Below are 20,646 nucleotides of genomic sequence, written 5' to 3'. Positions count from 1 at the left end.
CCACACCTCTGGAATGCCCTTCCCCTCAGTACCCGACTAGCACCCTCTCTATCCACCTTTAAGACCCACCTTAAGACACACTTGCTTAAAGAAGCATATGAATAGCACTGTGGCTATTCTGAACACATGATACATAAAGCTTGGCCCCCTGCAGACACACTTACCAGAACTCCCTCCTCCTGTCTCTGTACGTTCTCCCTACCTACCAATTAGATTGTAAGCTCCTCGGGGCAGGGACTCCTCTTCCTTAATGTTATGTTTGTCTAAAGCACTTATTCGAATGATCTGTTATTTATATTATCTGTTATTTATTCGATTACCACATGTATTACTACTGTGAAGCGCTATGTACATTAATGGCGCTATATAAATAAAAACATACAATACAATACAATACATACATATTCTATACACATACACAGAGATACACAATAATAAAACACACTGAAAAACATACAATAAACATATACATAAACACTGATATATATATATATATATAGCATATACTGTACACACACAGAGATTCAAACACAGACACACTGATATGCATATAATATACATACATACTTATACACACAATAATAACATGCACAATAATATCACACACACACACACACACACACACACACACACACACACACACACACACACACACACACACACACACACACACACACACACACACACACACACACACACACACACACACTGATATACAGGTAGCCAGGTCCCCTTGATTCCCTGCTTACCTCCGCTCTGGGCGGGGGAACTGCCGGCTAGGCAGGTAGGTTGCAGAGGGATGCGGGCGGTGCAAGGAGCGCTCTGGAGGCTCCGCGGCTGCCCCAATGCACAGGGCGCCACCATTTTGTCATTGCGCATGCGCAGTACAGTAGGAGGGTTGCTGCAGCCATTACGAGGGCCGGGCGCATGCACAGTGGCAGGTAGAAGCAGTGGCCATGTTCTGTTAGGATCCGCAGGGGAACTACAGTTCCCAGCAGCCACTGTGGCTGCAGGCACATGGGTGCAGAACAGCCAATAGGGCTGCGAGGATTCCCCTGACAGAAAGAGATACATTTGGCGCACTGGCAGCCACGCTTCAGTCGGGAGCTGGACAGATGAGGGTAAGGTAGTGTCTCAGGCGCCAGTGGTCCTGAGACTAGGCCTACAGTCCACCTTCAGGCCCCGACTCACCAGTAGTTTGTGGGTGCTTCAGGGAATGCCCCTCAGATAGGGACACATTCTCCATTAGCCCAATACTCTCAGGGACACAGCAAAGAGACGTGCAGTGACGTGCGGTCTGTGGTCTGTGGTCTGGGACCAGACTACCACCGCAAGTGAGACACTATCAAAGGTGAGACACTCCAACGGGAGTTCACCCCACGTGGAGGCGGACGTCTTCGTTGGATCAGATGGCTCCTGTCATTAGTCTGCGGTACTGTCACGGGAGACTCCTGTGGCGGGTAGGATCTCGGTGGCCGAAACAGCACAAGCGTAGTAGGGGTCACAAGCAGGGGTCCGAGGCAGGCGGCAGGTAGCGAAGTCAGGTACAAGCAGAGGTCCGAGGCAGGCGGCAGGTAGCGAAGTCAGGAAACAAGCAGAGGTTCGAGGCAGGCGGCAGGTAGCGAAGTCAGGTAACAAGCAGAGGTCGGCAACGAGGAGACTGGAACAGGACAGGGGAGCAAGGACAGGTCTGGGGGCAGGGACTGAGAACAGGAACAAACAGGGACAAGCCAGATTACCAGCAAGGGCTTTGACTGTGAACAGACTTCTATAATACAGGTACAGGTACAGAAACAGATCAGGAATCAGAGGCATGTGCATAGGAGTCTGACTTCAAGCAAAGGAGAAGGAAACTGACAGGAAGCAGAAGCTATAAAGGACAGAGACAGGAGCAACAAGAAGACAGACAGACAGAGGAACCCAGAGCCAACAGAAGGCAGAAGCACACCCAGTGGACAAGGAAGCTATGGCTAGGCATGAGGTCTAGGTGACCCTGACATTACTCCCCCCTCTCGAGAGCGTTCTCCGGACGATCCTCCAGGCTCTTCCCGGAGGCCTTGATGAAAAGTGGACTCAAGGTGACCCACCTCTGGTGGTTTGTCAGCGGGCAGAGGGTACTCCACAGGTACATTGGTTGCTGCAAGGAACCTCCGAATGGGTGCGTTCAACCCAAAAGCAGGGGCAGAGACATCAGGAATGTGGGCATCAAGGACGGCTGCAGCCTTTCCACATGAGTCATTGGGGACACAGAGTTCGCTCTCCATGGTCTCCTCTTGCGACTGCCGTTTCGTGGCATCACCCAATGAAAAACCAGCTATTCGAGTTTTCAGCTCTTGAAGCTGTCCTTCTGCACTTCTTTTCCCACTCAAAGCAGTTGTCAGTTCAGCTTTTTTGGAGTTGAGTCGCGACTCCATATCTCCCAGCTGACTCAGAGTAAAGCTTAAATATGTTGCATCTTCTTCATTTCTGATCTGCAGCTGCCGGTACTCCTCCCGGGCATTGTACAGCTCCAGCTGCAGCCGGACCTTATCACGGGCTGTGTGGTCCAATAATTTGCAGGCATCAGCCATTTTGACCTCATAGTGCTGTGTCAGGCCAGCCACTTGACAAACAGACACCTTCTCTCTCTCCTCCTTTTTGGCAAGCTGTGTCTTGAGCTCAGCGATCTGCGCCTGCAGCGCTGTGAGTTGCTGAGATGTGTGTTCAGCTGCTAGCTTTAGCTCTTCCTCCAGCGAGGCTCTGGTTATGCTCAGTGTGGCCTTCAGCTCCTCATGCTGTTCTTTGGGGACACACTGGGTACTCAAATAATCTTGTAGCATCTTTATTTTGTAGGCAGTCTGGAAACTTTCTTCCTGCAGAACTCGCTGCTTTTCTTCAGCATTCACCCATTTCTCCTTGGTGTCCTGCAGATGTGTACGCAGTTCTCGCAGCTGACTCTGCAGCATATTTTCTGCTTGTGTGTGCCGCTCCAGGGAGACACGTTCTTCTTGCAGCACTATCTCTGCATTCTGCAGTGCTGTCTGCACGTCTAACTTTTCCTGGGCCAACTGTTTCTTCTCCTCTCCTAATTCATGGAGTTTCTTATCTCCTTCACTGACTTGGACATAGAGATTCTTGCACTCTTGGGTTACAGTTTCAAAACTGATATTTAACCCTTCGAAGATTTCTCTCAATGAACATAGTTCTGTGTTGAAGTGGCAACTCTTCTCCTTAGAGGCTTCCAGCTCTGTAGTAAGCCTGTGAACCTCTTTCTGAGATGCTTCCAGTGCTGCGTCAACTTGAGCCACGAAAGTCTGGTACTGGGCAGAATCAGCGTAGGCCTTCTCCAGCTTACTTGAAAAGATCACCCTGTCATTCTCCAACTGATATTTTTCTTTTTCCCAGTCACCCTCTGCTTTTTCCAGCACTAATTGCATCCTTGACTTTTCTTCTATCAATAGTCTCTTCTCCTCTTTTGATTCATGGAGTCTTTTATCTCCTTCACTGGCTTGGACAGAGAACTTCTTAATCATTTGGTTTATAGTTTCAAACCTACTATTTAACTCTTCGGAGGCGTCTCTCATAGAACGTATCTCTGTTTTCAAGTAGCATCTCTCCTCCCGAACGACTTCCATCTCTTTTTTGAAGTAGCAAATCTCCTCCTGGGAGACTTTAAGCTCTGTATTAAGCCTGTCAATTTCCTTCATAGAGATTTCCAGGAATTCGTTACTTTTAGAAGCGAGGCACCGATTCTCAGCAGCATCAGCATATGCCTTCTCCAGCTCACCTGACATGACATCCAGGTCACTCTCCAACTGGTGCTTTTCTTTTTCCTGGAGAACACGCTTAGCAATTGCTGAGGATAGACAACTCTGTAGTGCAGCCTTGGCTTCTTGCTCCTTATCTAAACGTCCATAAAGACAATCAATCGCTTTCTGTGCAGCTTGAAGCGTCTGAGTAGGGGCGTCTTTCTTTTCTTCCACTATTCTTGGGATACGTCTGTGAGTTGCCTTAAGCTGCAGCATATCTCTTTCATCAAATGCAGACTCTGAGGTTAAATTTTCATTCTTAATTCCTTCTGCAACTTCCACAGTAATGCCTCCCTTCTTTTTCTTCTTCTTCCTTGCTTTGAGAAGTTCTGAAGAATCAGCCGTACTGTGTTCACATTTACTGCTCATGACTGTTTGAGTGGGAGCCATAATTTCAGACATGGGGAAACCACACTTCCCAAGAAACCAGTAAAGAGGAAATGTGTTTTTAAAACAGAAGCATTAGAATGAACAACAGGAATATTAGACACAGAGAGACACAAGATAGGAGAGCTGACCTTTTGAGACTTTAGCATCAGTCACAGAGATTTATAAATGCAAGGAAAAAACATAGAGAGAAACCATGCAGTTTAAATCTGAAACTTTAGAAATCAGGCATAGAAATATCATAGACAGCAGGAAATTACTACAGAGAAAACTTGCAGTTAGATCTGAAACTTTTGACATCAGACATAGGAATATCAGACAGAACCTTGCAGTTAAATCTGAAACTTTAGATATCAGGCGTAGGGATATCATACAGAGAAACATGCAGTTAAATCTGAAACCTTAGATATCAGGCATAGAAATATCATAGACGAAGAAACACATCATTTGAGGTTTCGAAACGCGTTGGAAGGTTTTCTGGCACCGCAGGGACACCGTAGCAGTGGACATTCACGGGTGACGTCAGCGGAGGAGTTGATCGAGCGTTGATCGAGTGTTCTCCGGCAGCAATTCTTCACGGAGCACAGAAGCTGATCCTCCCTCAGAAGCGGACGTATTGCACCCCACGGCGAACGGCTGATCCGGCGGAAAAGACCTTTAAACCAGTGCACATGTCCTATTCACTTCTGGTGAGTAGGATTCCAATTTTTATCAAGGCGGAGAAAGTTGGAAGATCTATTGGTCTAGTGCTGAGGCACTCATATATTTTATGTATAACATTGCATTTTTAATGGTTATTTTTACATTGTAATAAATTGCTCTTGTTCATCTATATCCCTGGGTAATGCACCATTGCAGGCATTCTGCATGTTTTGTCTCTCTCTTTTCTCCTGAGGTCATTGGTGAAAAGAAGAATTGCGTCCTCTATCCACTCCATATCCTTTCCTCAGCGCCAGAGGCTGTAAGGTTTTGTGTTACCAGTAAAGATCAGTTATTATATCACTGAGTGTGTAATTATTCCTTAGTGTGTGTTCCTGGGAAGGGGCTATCCAATTGCCCTTGGATCCCTCCCAGGTGGAGGCGCTGTCACCAGACAGAATCGGGTGCACCCCAGGCTCCCTGCAGCGGAGGATCAGGCCTCCTGTGAGCAATCATGTAACAAACCACACGTAGTTTCCCTAGACACGGTGGGAAAGGGGCTACATACATATACTATACCCATATACAGATACACAAAATAATAACACACATACAGATACACACGGACGTACATATAGAGATAAACACAATAATGACACACACCACCATTCATAGACATGTACACATTGATACACACACACATTCATTTAGAAGGGCTTATGTGATGCTGCCTTCCCTTCCCTGCTTCCCTCTCTCTCCCCTCTCCTCCACTGCCTGCCTCTCTTCCCCCCCCCATTTCTCGCTCTCTCTACCCCCTCTCTGTGTCTCACCCCTCTCTCTCCCCTCTCCGTGTCTCCCCCTGTCTCTCCTCCACTCCTGCCTCTCTTCCCCTCCAACTCTCTCTCTGTCTCCCCCTCTCCCACTCCATGTCCCCCCCTGTCTCTCCTCCCCTGCCTGCTTCTCTCCCTCCCACCTCTCCCCCCCTCTCCATGTCTCCCCCTGTTTGTGTCTCCTTCCCTGCCTGCCTCTCCCCCTCTCTCTCCCTCCCCCCTCTCCCTCCGTGTCTCCCTCTGTCTCCCCCTCTTCACTCCTCCCCAGCCTGCCACTCTCCCTGTCTCCCCCTCTCCCTTCTCCCACTGTCTCCCCGTGCTTGTCTCTCCTCCCCTGTCTGCTTGTCTCCCTCCCCCTCTCTCCCTGTCTCCCCCATCTCCCTCTCCATGTCTCCCCCTGCTTGTGTCTCCTCCCCTGCCTGCTTCTCCCCCCTCTCTCCCTGTCTCCCCCTGCTTGTGTCTCCTCCCCTGCCTGCCTGTCTCCCCCCCCCCTCTCTCTCTGTCTCCCCCGATCTCCCTCTGTGTCACCCTCTGTCTCCCCCTCTTTTCTCCTCCCCAGCCTGCAACTCTCCCTGTCTCCCCCCTATCCCTCCTCCCACTGTCTCCCCCTGCTTGTCTCTCCTCCCCTGCCTGCCTCTCTCCCCCCTCTCTGTGTCTCCCCCTGTCTCCCCCTCTTCTCTGCATGTCTCTCCTCCCCTGCCTCTCTCGCTCCCTCTCTCCCCCTCCTCCGTCTTCCTGTTTTCTCTCGCTCCCTGTTTCTCAGACGCCGCTGCCAGCACTTTGGGACAACGCTCTTATCCGGAAAAGTCTCTTCCTAAAACTCCGGGCACTATATTACTGTCTCTCTCTCTCTCTCTCTCTCTCTGTCTGTCTCCTTCTCTCTTTTTAACTCTAACTCTTTCTTTTAAATCTATTCATCCCTGTCATTTTTCACATTCCTTCCTCTCCTTTTTTCTCTTCTCCCCTCTCCTGTCTGTCTCTAGACTTTCCCTCTTTGTATTCTCTGTCTCTCTCTCTCTGTCTCTCTCTCTCTGTCTCTCTCTCTGTATACATACTGTATATATATATATTTATATCTTAGCGTTCCTGTCTGTAATAGTCTCCTATCGGAGAGACAGGCACACTCACATACAAAGAATCACACGTACATATATCTACGCACTCAGAAGCACAGTAACACACACATACACATAGTCACAACTATACACACACTGATACACGTTCACACACACTTATACACAAATTCAGACACAGAGTTAGTTACAGCACACAAATTGACACAACTACACACACACATTAATACACACAAATGTAGGGAGCATCACACAGAGACAGATACACACATAGACACAACCACAGAGACCCATGTACTCATAAGCACACACACTTGAATCCAGGAGGTAAACACAGAACTTGATACACCTGCACACACACAAAGTGTCACACATATACTGTACAGACACACTAACACACAGTGTCACACATATACGGACACACACTCAGACAGTGTCACACATACAGACCGCAACACAGACACATATGCAAACACTCTGAAGCACACACACTGACAGACACACAGAGTGTAAGACCCGCAGCGTGACACATACACAAAGACAGACAGTCACGCACAGTGACACATATACAAAGTCATATACACACACAAAGACATAGTCACAAACACAGCAACTCACACTCAGACACACAGTGACACACACACACACACATATAACGTCAGTCACAGAAAGTGTCACACAAACACATAGCAACACACACATACAGAGGAGGGGGGTGTAATTGCCCAGGACAATGCCCCCTACGAGCTGCCTCCCCTTTCTTCCTCTCCTCTTCCTCTGCTTGGGGACACTGCCCTGTCACCCCTCGCCCTCTGTGACACGTGAGCGCTTCAAGGTGGTATTTGCCCCAGTGGTGTGTAAAAGGACATGTCACAAGGGCTATTGTCACGATGTCTGCAAACCGGGGAGCAATATGACGCTGATCGCAGAAAACGGGGGCTCAGCAGACACCCTGACAGGGTCAGGATTCAGAGTGGGTGAGTAGGTGACACAGACAGAAGGGAGCTATGTGTCTGTCCCTCCCCCCACAGGGTGACACAGTGACACAGACAGAAGGGAGCTGTGTCTGTCCCCCCCCCCCCCACAGGGTGACACAGTGACACAGACAGAAGGGAGCTATGAGTCTGTCCCTCCCCTCGCAGGGTGACACAGTGACACAGACAGAAGGGAGCTATGTGTCTGTCCCTCCCCCCTCAGGGTGACACGGTGACATGGACAGAAGGGAGCTATGTGTCTGTCCCTCCCCCCACAGGGTGACAGTGACACAGACAGAAGGGAGCTATGAGTCTGTCCCTCCCCCTGCAGGGTGACACAGTGACACAGACAGAAGGGAGCTATGAGTCTGTCCCTCCCCCCGCAGGGTGACACAGGGATAGAGACAGAAGGGAGCTATGAGCCTGTCCCTCCCCCCGCAGGGTGACACAGACAGAAGGGAGCTATGAGTCTGTCCCTCCCCCCGCATTGGGACACAGTGACATAGACAGAAGGGAGCTATGAGTCTGTCCCTCCCCCCGCAGGGTGACACAGTGACACTGACAGAAGGGAGCTATGAGTCTGTCCCTCCCCCCGCAGGGTGACACAGTGACACAGACAGAAGGGAGCTATGAGTCTGTCCCTCCCCCCCGCAGGGTGACACAGTGAAACAGACAGAAGGGAGCTATGAGTCTGTCCCTCCCCCGCAGGGTGACACAGTGACACAGACAGAAGGGTGCTATGAGTCTGTCCCTCCCCCCCGCAGGGTGACACAGACAGAAAGAGCTATGAGTCTGTCCCTCCCCCCGCAGGGTGACACAGTGACACAGACAGAAGGGAGCTATGAGTCTGTCCCTCCCCCGCAGGGTGACACAGTGACACAGACAAAAGGGAGCTATGAGTCTGTCCCTCCCCCCGCAGGGTGACACAGTGACACAGACAGAAGGGAGCTATGAGTCTGTCCCTCCCCCTGCAGGGTGACACAGTGACACAGACAGAAGGGAGCTATGAGTCTGTCCCTCCCCCCCGCAGGGTGACACAGTGACACAGACAGAAGGGAGCTATGAGTCTGTCCCTCCCGCCGCAGGGTGACACAGTGACACAGACAGAAGGGAGCTATGAGTCTGTCCCTCCCCCTGCAGGGTGACACAGTGACACAGACAGAAGGGAGCTATGAGCCTGTCCCTCCCCCCGCAGGGTGACACAGACAGAAGGGTGCTATGAGTCTGTCCCTTCCCCCGCATTGGGACACAGTGACATAGACAGAAGGGAGCTATGAGTCTGTCCCTCCCCCCGCAGGGTGACACAGTGACACAGACAGAAGGGAGCTATGAGTCTGTCCTTCCCCCTGCAGGGTGACACAGGGACAGAGACAGCAGGGAGCTATGAGACTGTCCCTCCCCCCACAGGGTGACACAGTGACACAGGCAGAAGGGAGCTATGAGTCTGTCCCTCCCCCCGCAGGGTGACACGGTGATACAGACAGAAGGGAGCTATGAGCCTGTCCCTCCCCCCACAGGGTGACACAGTGACACAGGCAGAAGGGAGCTATGAGTCTGTCCTTCCCCCTGCAGGGTGACACAGGGACAGAGACAGAAGGGCGCTATGAGTTTGTCCCCCCCCCCCCCGCAGGGTGACAGTGACAGACAAAAGGGAGATATGAGTCTGTCCCTCCCCCCACAGGGTGGCACAGTGACACAGACAGTAGGGAGCTACAGTATGAATCTGTCCATCCCCCTGCATGGGAACACAGACGTATAACTGCCTGTACTCTCTCCTCCTGCAGTGGTTTGCCCCTTGCCCTGTATGAACGGGGGTCAATGCTCATCACACAATCACTGCATCTGCCCCCCAGACTTTACGGGGCGCTTCTGCCAGCTGCCTGCGATGGCAGGAGGAGGAGGAGGGATTCGGGGGGCAGTAGAGGTAGGAGAAGGGGAGGGGGGTGACCTAGCATCGGGGAAGCATGCTGTCTACGCTGTGCAGGTCATCGCCGGAGAAGAGGAATCAGAGGGCAGGGGGGCGAAGATCAGCCAATCGTCTCTCACCGTCCCACTGGGACCCGGGCACAGCTCTGATGAAGGTATCTATATATCCATTTAACTATCCAGCTATACGTCTGTCTATATATTCATCTTTCCATCTATGTACCTATCCATTCATCTGTCTTTCTATCCATTAATCTATCTGTCCATTTATCTACCCATCCATCCATCCATCCAACTATGCATCTATCTATCTATCTATCTATCTATCTACCTATCTATCGATCTCGGTCGCTGTCTTTCTTTCTTTCTCTTTCATTCTCTCTTTCACTCTTCCTTCACTCTTCCTCTCCCTCTCTCCCCAGTCCAAGTTCTCCCTCCTCTCCTCAACGTCCGGGTCCATCACCCACCCAATGCCTCCATCCAGATCCATCGCATCGAGGGTCTGGGGCCCGAGGGGGCGACAGGGGGGGGCGGGCAGCACCTCCTGCCCCACCCCGAGGGCAACAAGGCCCCGTCTTCCCGCCCCCTGACCTACAAACCTTTAGGACGTTGCTTTCAGGACACACTACCCAAGCAAGCTGTGAGTGGCGTCGTCAGCTCAACATGACTTGTTGTGAGATGTGTGTGCGGCTGTGTTGAGATTGGCTGATGATAAAGCTAGATGAGTTGTGTAGTTGTGTGTTTGTGTGTGGAATCTGCAGACTCCTTAGGTTTGAGTGCTGTAGTTGTATATATCTGATTATTAGTATCATTTACATATATGTCACCAACATGCTCCGCAGTATGTGACAACCATGCAGATAGGCATTATATCAACCGTACAACATAGAACACTGATACAATATAATAATACACTGTCGCATCCTGGCATAAATTGTGAAGAGGTCCCTGCCCCAATGAGGTTACAATCTCAAAGAAAAGGAGAGACATAAATTGTAGTGGGGTTAGCAAAGGGATGTACATTATATCAGGTCACAGGTTCAGTAACTGATATTGGAGTCAAAGTGGAAGGAAAGAGGGTGTTCAGATGGAGTTGTATGGGCAGCTGTGAATAAGGGAGTTTTGGATATTACCCATAATTTATCGGGTTTACAAGAGATTCAGTGGTCAGACAACACTGAGATTACAGAGGGGGGGGGGGGGTAAGGGAGAGGGGGCCCCAATGGTCCTTGGGACAGATCAGTGGTACAGTTGCATATTGGTACATTGATTTGAAGTGACAGATATATAGTTACATATTTACATTTAAATACCAGTGGGTCTGGGGCAGTCTACTCCAGACAGGTGAGTGACCTAGAAGTACCAGCAAGCCCTGACCCTGGGGGCCTGGTCAGAGGCCGTCACCTACCCTGTGCAGGGGGAAAGGTGGCGTGGTCGGGCCGCTGCAGCTCCATAGGGGGCTAGAGTTAAACTGAGGAGCCGTCCAATGTTTGGGCAGCTTAGCCTTAGATGCTACGATATATTAACCACGGCAGCCACACCTTCTGGAACTTGGAGCAGGAGTCTCTCAGGAAGCTCGTCATATTGGAGGGAGGTTTTCAATGTGTGGAGGGAGGGGGTTAGACTGATGGCGTGGGGCAGGGAATTCAAAATAGGAGCAGCCTGACCAAAGTCTTGGAAGCGGGAAAGGGAGGTTGTTACGAGGCTTAGATGATGTGCAGCTTGGAGTGTGTGTGTAGGAGTGTCGTTACAAATGAGATTGGAGATGTATGGAGGAGCTGGAGAGCTCTAAATATGAGGGCTAGACTATCGAACTTAATTATCTACAATATGTAGAGCCAGTGTAGGGACTTTATATAAAGGACAGGAGGTAGAGGAGGAGCAGTGAGTGAGGTAAATGAGTCTGGTATTAGCATTGAGTACTGATTGTAGTAGGGAGACACGATGGAGTGGGAGGCCAGTTAGGAGGAGATGACACTAGCCTAGGTGGGACACTATGAGACTGCGGTACGGAAAGGGCAGATTCTGGCTGAGATGGAAGTGGCTGGATTTGGTGAGGGACTGAATGTGAGGAATGAAAGAGAGAGAGAAGTCCTAGTTCCTAGGCGGCAGGCTTGAGATACGGGTTGGATGGTGGTGTCATTAATAGTAAATAAGAAGTTTGGAATAGGGGAGAAGTTGGAAGGTGGGAGAATAAAGAGATCCGTTTTGCACTTGTAGTTTGAGTTTCATCCAGGATGAAATGGCTGCCAGACAGTGATACGAGATAGGAGAGAGGAGGAGAGAAAAGGTATCATTGGTTATCCTCTGCATATAGACGATTTTGCAAACCAGGTTTATACGTTTTGCAAGAAGAACATCTTTGTTGTGTAGCTGTGGGATGTGTAGTCTCGCACAACAGAGCTTTGCAGGAACCCACCAGAGAGTGGAAAAAGAGAGGATGAGGTGGCAGGAAGGAGTGGATGGACAACCAGGAAAGACCAGTGTATAGGGAGTGGTATTAGCAGCGGGGTGTTAGGGTGTATAGGGAGTGGTCTTAGCAGTGGGATGTTGGGGTGTATAGGGAGAGGTATTAGCAGCGGGGTGTTAGGGTGTATAGGGAGTGGTCTTAGCAGCGGGATGTTGGGGTGTATAGGGAGAGGTATTAGCAGTGGGATGTTGGGGTATATAGGGAGAGGTATTAGCAGCGGGATGTTGGGGTGTATAGGGAGAGGTATTAGCAGCGGGATGTTGGGGTGTATAGGGAGAGGTATTAGCAGTGGGATGTTGGGGTATATAGGGAGAGGTATTAGCAGTGGGATGTTGGGGTGTATAGGGAGATGTATTAGCAGTGGGATGTTAGGGTGTATAGGGAGTGGTTTTTAGCAGTGGGATGTTAGGGTGTATAGGGAGAGGTATTAGCAGTGGGATGTTAGGGTGTATAGGGAGAGGTATTAGCAGCGAGATGTTAGGGTGTATAGGGAGAGGTATTAGCAGCGGGATGTTAGGGTGTATAGGGAGAGGTATTAGCAGCGGGTGTTAGGGTGTATAGGGAGAGGTATTAGCCGTGGGATGTTAGGGTGTATAGGGAGAGCTATTAGCCGCAGGGTGTTAGGGTGTATAGGGAGAGATATTAGCAGCGGGATGTTAGGGTGTATAGGGAGAGGTATTAGCAGCGGGATGTTAGGGTGTATAGGGAGAGATATTAGCAGCAGGATGTTAGGGTGTATAGGGAGAGGTATTAGCAGCGGGATGTTAGGATGTATAGGGAGAGGTATTAGCAGCGGGGTGTTAGGGTGTATAGGGAGAGGTATTAGCAGCGGGGTGTTAGGGTGTATAGGGAGAGGTATTAGCAGCAGGATGTTAGGGTGTATAGGGAGAGGTATTAGCAGCGGGATGTTAGGGTGTATAGGGAGAGGTATTAGCAGCGGGATGTTAGAATGTATAGGGAGAGGTATTAGCAGCGGGATGTTAGGGTGTATGGGGAGAGGTATTAGCAGCGGGATGTTGGGGTGTATAGGGAGAGGTATTAGCAGTGGGATGTTAGGGTGTATAGGGAGAGGTATTAGCAGCGAGATGTTAGGGTGTATAGGGAGAGGTATTAGCAGCGGGATGTTAGGGTGTATAGGGAGAGGTATTAGCAGCGGGATGTTAGGGTGTATGGGGAGAGGAATTAGCCGTGGGATGTTAGGGTGTATAGGGAGAGGTATTAGCAGCGGGGTGTTAGGGTGTATAGGGAGTGGTCTTAGCAGTGGGATGTTGGGGTGTATAGGGAGAGGTATTAGCAGCGGGGTGTTAGGGTGTATAGGGAGTGGTCTTAGCAGCGGGATGTTGGGGTGTATAGGGAGAGGTATTAGCAGTGGGATGTTGGGGTATATAGGGAGAGGTATTAGCAGCGGGATGTTGGGGTGTATAGGGAGAGGTATTAGCAGCGGGATGTTGGGGTGTATAGGGAGAGGTATTAGCAGTGGGATGTTGGGGTATATAGGGAGAGGTATTAGCAGTGGGATGTTGGGGTGTATAGGGAGATGTATTAGCAGTGGGATGTTAGGGTGTATAGGGAGAGGTATTAGCAGCGAGATGTTAGGGTGTATAGGGAGAGGTATTAGCAGCGGGATGTTAGGGTGTATAGGGAGAGGTATTAGCAGCGGGGTGTTAGGGTGTATAGGGAGAGGTATTAGCAGCGGGATGTTGGGGTGTATAGGGAGAGGTATTAGCAGCGGGGTGTTAGGGTGTATAGGGAGAGATATTAGCAGCGGGATGTTAGGGTGTATAGGGAGAGGTATTAGCAGCGGGATGTTAGGGTGTATAGGGAGAGATATTAGCAGCAGGATGTTAGGGTGTATAGGGAGAGGTATTAGCAGCGGGATGTTAGGGTGTATAGGGAGAGGAATTAGTAGCAGGATATTAGGGTGTATAGGGAGAGGTATTAGCAGCGGGATGTTAGGATGTATAGGGAGAGGTATTAGCAGCGGGGTGTTAGGGTGTATAGGGAGAGGTATTAGCAGCGGGGTGTTAGGGTGTATAGGGAGAGGTATTAGCAGTGGGATGTTAGGGTGTATAGGGAGAGGTATTAGCAGCGGGATGTTGGGGTGTATAGGGAGAGGTATTAGCAGTGGGATGTTGGGGTATATAGGGAGAGGTATTAGCAGTGGGATGTTGGGGTGTATAGGGAGATGTATTAGCAGTGGGATGTTAGGGTGTATAGGGAGTGGTTTTTAGCAGGGGGATGTTAGGGTGTATAGGGAGAGGTATTAGCAGTGGGATGTTAGGGTGTATAGGGAGAGGTATTAGCAGCGAGATGTTAGGGTGTATAGGGAGAGGTATTAGCAGCAGGATGTTAGGGTGTATAGGGAGAGGTATTAGCAGTGGGATGTTAGGGTGTATAGGGAGAGGTATTAGCAGTGGGATGTTAGGGTGTATAGGGAGAGGTATTAGCAGCGGGGTGTTAGGGTGTATAGGGAGAGGTATTAGAAGCGGGTGTTAGGGTGTATAGGGAGAGGTATTAGCAGCAGGGTGTTAGTGTGTATAGGGAGAGGTATTAGCAGCGGGATGTTAGGGTGTATAGGGAGAGGTATTAGCAGCGGGATGTTAGGGTGTATAGGGAGAGGTATTAGCAGCGGGATGTTAGGGTGTATAGGGAGAGGTATTAGCAGCGGGATGTTAGGGTGTATAGGGAGAGGAATTAGTAGCAGGATATTAGGGTGTATAGAGAGAGGTATTAGCAGCGGGATGTTAGGATGTATAGGGAGAGGTATTAGCAGCGGGGTGTTAGGGTGTATAGGGAGAGGTATTAGCAGCGGGGTGTTAGGGTGTATAGGGAGAGATAATAGCAGCGGGATGTTAGTGTGTATAGGGAGAGGTATTAGCAGCGGGGTGTTAGGGTGTATAGGGAGAGATAATAGCAGCGGGATGTTAGTGTGTATAGGGAGAGGTATTAGCAGCGGGATGTTAGTGTGTATAGGGAGAGATAATAGCAGCGGGATGTTAGTGTGTATAGGGAGAGGTATTAGCAGTGGGGTGTTAGGGTGTATAGGGAGAGGTATTAGCAGCAGGATGTTAGGGTGTATAGGGAGAGGTATTAGCAGCGGGATGTTAGGGTGTATAGGGAGAGGTATTAGCAGCGGGATGTTAGAATGTATAGGGAGAGGTATTAGCAGCGGGATGTTAGGGTGTATGGGGAGAGGTATTAGCAGCGGGATGTTAGGGTGTATGGGGAGAGGAATTAGCCGTGGGATGTTAGGGTGTATAGGGAGAGGTATTAGCAGCGGGGTGTTAGGGTGTATAGGGAGTGGTCTTAGCAGTGGGATGTTGGGGTGTATAGGGAGAGGTATTAGCAGCGGGGTGTTAGGGTGTATAGGGAGTGGTCTTAGCAGCGGGATGTTGGGGTGTATAGGGAGAGGTATTAGCAGTGGGATGTTGGGGTATATAGGGAGAGGTATTAGCAGCGGGATGTTGGGGTGTATAGGGAGAGGTATTAGCAGCGGGATGTTGGGGTGTATAGGGAGAGGTATTAGCAGTGGGATGTTGGGGTATATAGGGAGAGGTATTAGCAGTGGGATGTTGGGGTGTATAGGGAGATGTATTAGCAGTGGGATGTTAGGGTGTATAGGGAGTGGTTTTTAGCAGTGGGATGTTAGGGTGTATAGGGAGAGGTATTAGCAGTGGGATGTTAGGGTGTATAGGGAGAGGAATTAGTAGCATGATATTAGGGTGTATAGAGAGAGGTATTAGCAGCGGGATGTTAGGATGTATAGGGAGAGGTATTAGCAGCGGGGTGTTAGGGTGTATAGGGAGAGGTATTAGCAGCGGGGTGTTAGGGTGTATAGGGAGAGGTATTAGCAGCAGGATGTTAGGGTGTATAGGGAGAGGTATTAGCAGCGGGATGTTAGGGTGTATAGGGAGAGGTATTAGCAGCGGGATGTTAGAATGTATAGGGAGAGGTATTAGCAGCGGGATGTTAGGGTGTATGGGGAGAGGTATTAGCAGCGGGATGTTAGGGTGTATGGGGAGAGGAATTAGCCGTGGGATGTTAGGGTGTATAGGGAGAGGTATTAGCAGCGGGGTGTTAGGGTGTATAGGGAGTGGTCTTAGCAGTGGGATGTTGGGGTGTATAGGGAGAGGTATTAGCAGCGGGGTGTTAGGGTGTATAGGGAGTGGTCTTAGCAGCGGGATGTTGGGGTGTATAGGGAGAGGTATTAGCAGTGGGATGTTGGGGTATATAGGGAGAGGTATTAGCAGCGGGATGTTGGGGTGTATAGGGAGAGGTATTAGCAGCGGGATGTTGGGGTGTATAGGGAGAGGTATTAGCAGTGGGATGTTGGGGTATATAGGGAGAGGTATTAGCAGTGGGATGTTGGGGTATATAGGGAGAGGTATTAGCAGTGGGATGTTGGGGTGTATAGGGAGATGTATTAGCAGTGGGATGTTAGGGTGTATAGGGAGAGGTATTAGCAGCGGGATGTTAGGATGTATAGGGAGAGGTATTAGCAGCGGGGTGTTGGGGTGTATAGGGAGAGGTATTAGCAGCGGGGTGTTAGGGTGTATAGGGAGAGGTATTAGCAGCGGGGTGTTAGGGTGTATAGGGAGAGGTATTAGCAGCGGGGTGTTAGGGTGTATAGGGAGAGGTATTAGCAGCGGGATGTTAGGGTGTATAGGGAGAGGTATTAGCAGCGGGGTGTTAGGGTGTATAGGGAGAGGTATTAGCAGCAGGGTGTTAGGGTGTATAGGGAGAGGTATTAGCAGCAGGATGTTAGGGTGTATAGGGAGAGGTATTAGCAGCGGGATGTTAGGGTGTATAGGGAGAGGTATTAGCAGCAGGGTGTTAGGGTGTATAGGGAGAGGTATTAGCAGCGGGATGTTAGGGTGTATGGGGAGAGGTATTAGCAGCGGGATGTTAGGGTGTATAGAGAGAGGTATTAGCAGCGGGATGTTAGGGTGTATAGGGAGAGGTATTAGCAGCGGGGTGTTAGGATGTATAGGGAGAGGTATTAGCAGCGGGATGTTAGGGTGTATGGGGAGAGGTATTAGCAGCGGGATGTTAGGGTGTATGGGGAGAGGAATTAGCCGTGGGATGTTAGGGTGCATAGGGAGAGGTATTAGCAGCAGGATGTTAGGATGTATAGGGAGAGGTATTAGCAGCAGGATGTTAGGGTGTATAGGGAGAGGTATTAGCAGCAGGATGTTAGGATGTATAGGGAGAGGTATTAGCAGCAGGATGTTAGGGTGTATAGGGAGAGGTATTAGCAGCAGGGCGTTGGGGTGTATAGGGAGAGGTATTAGCAGCAGGGCGTTGGGGTGTATAGGGTTAATATGTGCAACTTAGAGGAGAGAAGGGGGAGGGGGATATGATAGAAACTATTACATATATAAAGGGTTAATATGTACAGGAGCGAAGCATATTTCAGAAAGGGAAAAGAGCTAGAAGAAGAGGTGGCTCTTAGAAGCTGGAGAGTGGCCTCTAAGGGTAAATGTGAGCAAGTGCTTCTTCCCGGAAAGATTGGTGGAATCCCAACAAATAAAACATGCTTGGGATAGACATAAAGCCAAATCCGAAACATGAGGATGTGCAGTAATAGCCTCTGAGGCTTCACAGCAGATAGAAATCGGGTCGGGCAAATGGTTCTTTCCTGCCGTCACACTCTAGGTTTCTATGAAGTTCAACATGCGGCTGCTTACGTGTTGTTGCAGTGGTTGGGTGATGTACTGTAGGGTGGTAACTGCAGGTTAAGCCGGGGTTAAGAGAATGCCTGATCAGGACGGGTGTGATAAGATCCTGCTTAAAGGAAGAGGGACAGGTGCCCATGCTAAGGAAGAGGTGGAAAGGGTGTGTTAGGATGGGAATGATGGAGGATGAGTCCGAGCAGGTAGAGGAGGAGGAAGCACGAAGGTGGGAGACCTCCTCCTCAGTTATTGGGGAGGAGTTGAGGGTAGATGTGGTGGGAAACAGTCGGGGATTTAGAGTGAAAGTGTGTCGGGATATGACATTAGAACAGACAGTGTCCATTTTGCATTTAAAGTAGATGGCGAGATCTTGGCCGCGATTACAGTAGGCACACGCGCGCGCCCGTCGTCCGAGCGATGGGCTCACTGAGGCTAGAGGTGATGGGGAGGTGTGGCGGACGCGTCACCAGGCTGGTTCGCCCTCATTGGCAGAACCTCTCACGTGACGCCGCCGTCACGCAAGAAAACAAAATGATTTGTCTTTTGAAAAATTTGCAGCGCGGTCGCTCTTCCTGGCGCCCACGCACACTATGTCCGCCCCGTATCAGCTGCTGCACTTTGTTCGCGCAGCGAGCAAAATCGCATGCACCGTGGCCCCTACTTTAATCGCGGCCTTAGACTGTTAGGTCAGAAGGGGAAATGGTGTTGGTGGACAGATATGGGTGTTAAAAGCGGGACAAATGCACTGAGGAGAAGAGGATCGGGCAGAGACAGGGAAGAGAAGAGGATCGGGCGGAGACAGGGAAGAGAAGAAGATCGGGCGGAGACAGGGAAGAGAAGAGGATCGGGCAGAGACAGGGAAGAGAAGAGGATCGGGCAGAGACAGGGCAGAGAAGAGGATCGGGCAGAGACAGGGAAGAGAAGAGGATCGGGCAGAGACAGGGAAGAGAAGAGGATCGGGCGGAGACAGGGAAGAGAAGAGGATCGGGCGGAGACAGGGAAGAGAAGAGGATCGGGCGGAGACAGGGAAGAGAAGAGGATCGGTAGAGACAGGGAAGAGAAGATGATCGGTAGAGACAGGGAAGAGAAGAGGATCGGGTAGAGACAGGGAAGAGAAGAGGATCGGGCAGAGACAGGGAAGAGAAGAGGATCGGGCAGAGACAGGGCAGAGAAGAGGATCGGGCAGAGACAGGGAAGAGAAGAGGATCGGGCAGAGACAGGGAAGGGAAGAGGATCGGGCAGAGACGGGAAAGAGAAGAGGATCGGGCAGAGACGGAAGAGAAGAGGATCGGTAGAGACAGGAAAGAGAAGAGGATAGGACAGAGGCAGGGAAGAGAAGAGGATCGGGCAGAGGCAGGGAAGAGAAGAGGATCGGGCAGAGAAAGGGAAGAGAAGAGGATCGGGCAGAGACAGGGAAGAGAAGAGGATCAGGCAGAGACAGGGAAGAGAAGAGGATCGGGCAGAGACAGGGAAGAGAAGAGGATCGGGCAGAGACGGAAGAGAAGAGGATCGGTAGAGACAGGGAAGAGAAGAGGCTCGGGCAGAGACAGGGAAGAAAAGAGGATCGGGCAGAGACAGGGAAGAGAAGAGGATCGGACAGAGACAGGGAAGAGAAGAGGATCGGGCAGAGACAGGGAAGAGAAGAGGATCGGGCAGAGACAGGGCAGAGAAGAGGATCGGGCAGAGACAGGGAAGAGAAAAGGATCGGGCAGAGACAGGGAAGAGAAGAGGATCGGGCAGAGACAGGGAAAAGAAGAGGATCGGGGAGACGGGGCAGAGAAGAGGATCAGTAGAGACAGGGAAGAGAAGAGGATCGGGCGGAGACAGGGCAGAGAAGAGGACCGGGCAGAGACAGGGAAGAGAAGAGGATCGGGCGGAGACAGGGAAGAGAAGAGGATCGGGCAGAGACAGGGCAGAGAAGAGGATCGGTAGAGACAGGGAAGAGAAGAGGATCGGGCAGAGACAGGGAAGAGAAGAGGATCGGGCGGAGACAAGGAAGAGAAGAGGATCGGGCGGAGACAGGGAAGAGAAGAGGATCGGGCGGAGACAGGGAAGAGAAGAGGATCGGGCGGAGACAGGGAAGAGAAGAGGATCGGGCGGAGACAGGGAAGAGAAGAGGATCGGGCAGAGACAGGGAAGAGAAGAGGATCGGGTAGAGACAGGGAAGAGAAGAGGATCGGGCAGAGACAGGGAAGAGAAGAGGATCGGTAGAGACAGGGAAGAGAAGAGGATCGGGCAGAGACAGGGCAGAGTAGAGGATCGGGCAGAGACAGAGAAGAGGATCGGGCAGAGACAGGGAAGAGAAGAGGATCGGGCAGAGACAGGGAAGAGAAGAGGATCGGGCAGAGACGGAAGAGAAGAGGATCGGTAGAGACAGGAAAGAGAAGAGGATAGGACAGAGGCAGGGAAGAGAAGAGGATCGGGCAGAGGCAGGGAAGAGAAGAGGATCGGGCAGAGACAGGGAAGAGAAGAGGATCGGTAGAGACAGGGAAGAGAAGAGGATAGGACAGAGGCAGGGAAGAGAAGAGGATCGGGCAGAGACAGGGAAGAGAAGAGGATCGGTAGAGACAGGGAAGAGAAGAGGATCGGGCGGAGACAGGGCAGAGAAGAGGATCGGACAGAGACAGGGAAGAGAAGAGGATCGGGCGGAGACAGGGAAGAGAAGAGGATCGGGCAGAGACAGGGAAGAGAAGAGGATCGGGCAGAGACAGGGAAGAGAAGAGGATCGGGCAGAGACAGGGAAGAGAAGAGGATCGGGCAGAGACAGGGAAGAGAAGAGGATCGGGCAGAGACGGAAGAGAAGAGGATCGGGCAGAGACAGGGAAGAGAAGAGGATCGGGCAGAGACAGGGCAGAGAAGAGGCTCGGGCAGAGACAGGGAAGAGAAG

At 50.8% G+C, this 20,646-nt stretch overlaps 1 protein-coding gene across 1 annotated transcript in view; it reads left to right on the top strand.

Annotated features, from left to right (window-relative positions):
- The first annotated feature begins 6,119 nt into the window (after nt 1-6,119).
- LTBP3 (latent transforming growth factor beta binding protein 3) overlaps nt 6,120-20,646 on the top strand; it is an 83,003-nt gene continuing 68,476 nt past the window's right edge. The window contains exons 1-3 of the mRNA XM_075569384.1: nt 6,120-7,694; nt 9,476-9,772; nt 10,040-10,257. Of these exons, the coding sequence (XP_075425499.1) occupies nt 7,451-7,694; nt 9,476-9,772; nt 10,040-10,257 (759 nt within the window). The 5' untranslated portion in view covers nt 6,120-7,450. The remainder of the gene's footprint in view (nt 7,695-9,475; nt 9,773-10,039; nt 10,258-20,646) is intronic.

This window comes from Ascaphus truei, chromosome 14, assembly GCF_040206685.1.
Source record: "Ascaphus truei isolate aAscTru1 chromosome 14, aAscTru1.hap1, whole genome shotgun sequence".
In the NCBI taxonomy this organism is placed as follows: domain Eukaryota; kingdom Metazoa; phylum Chordata; class Amphibia; order Anura; family Ascaphidae; genus Ascaphus; species Ascaphus truei.
The sequence above is the reverse complement of the archived record's forward strand: the minus strand, read 5'-3'. Positions and strand labels throughout refer to the sequence as shown.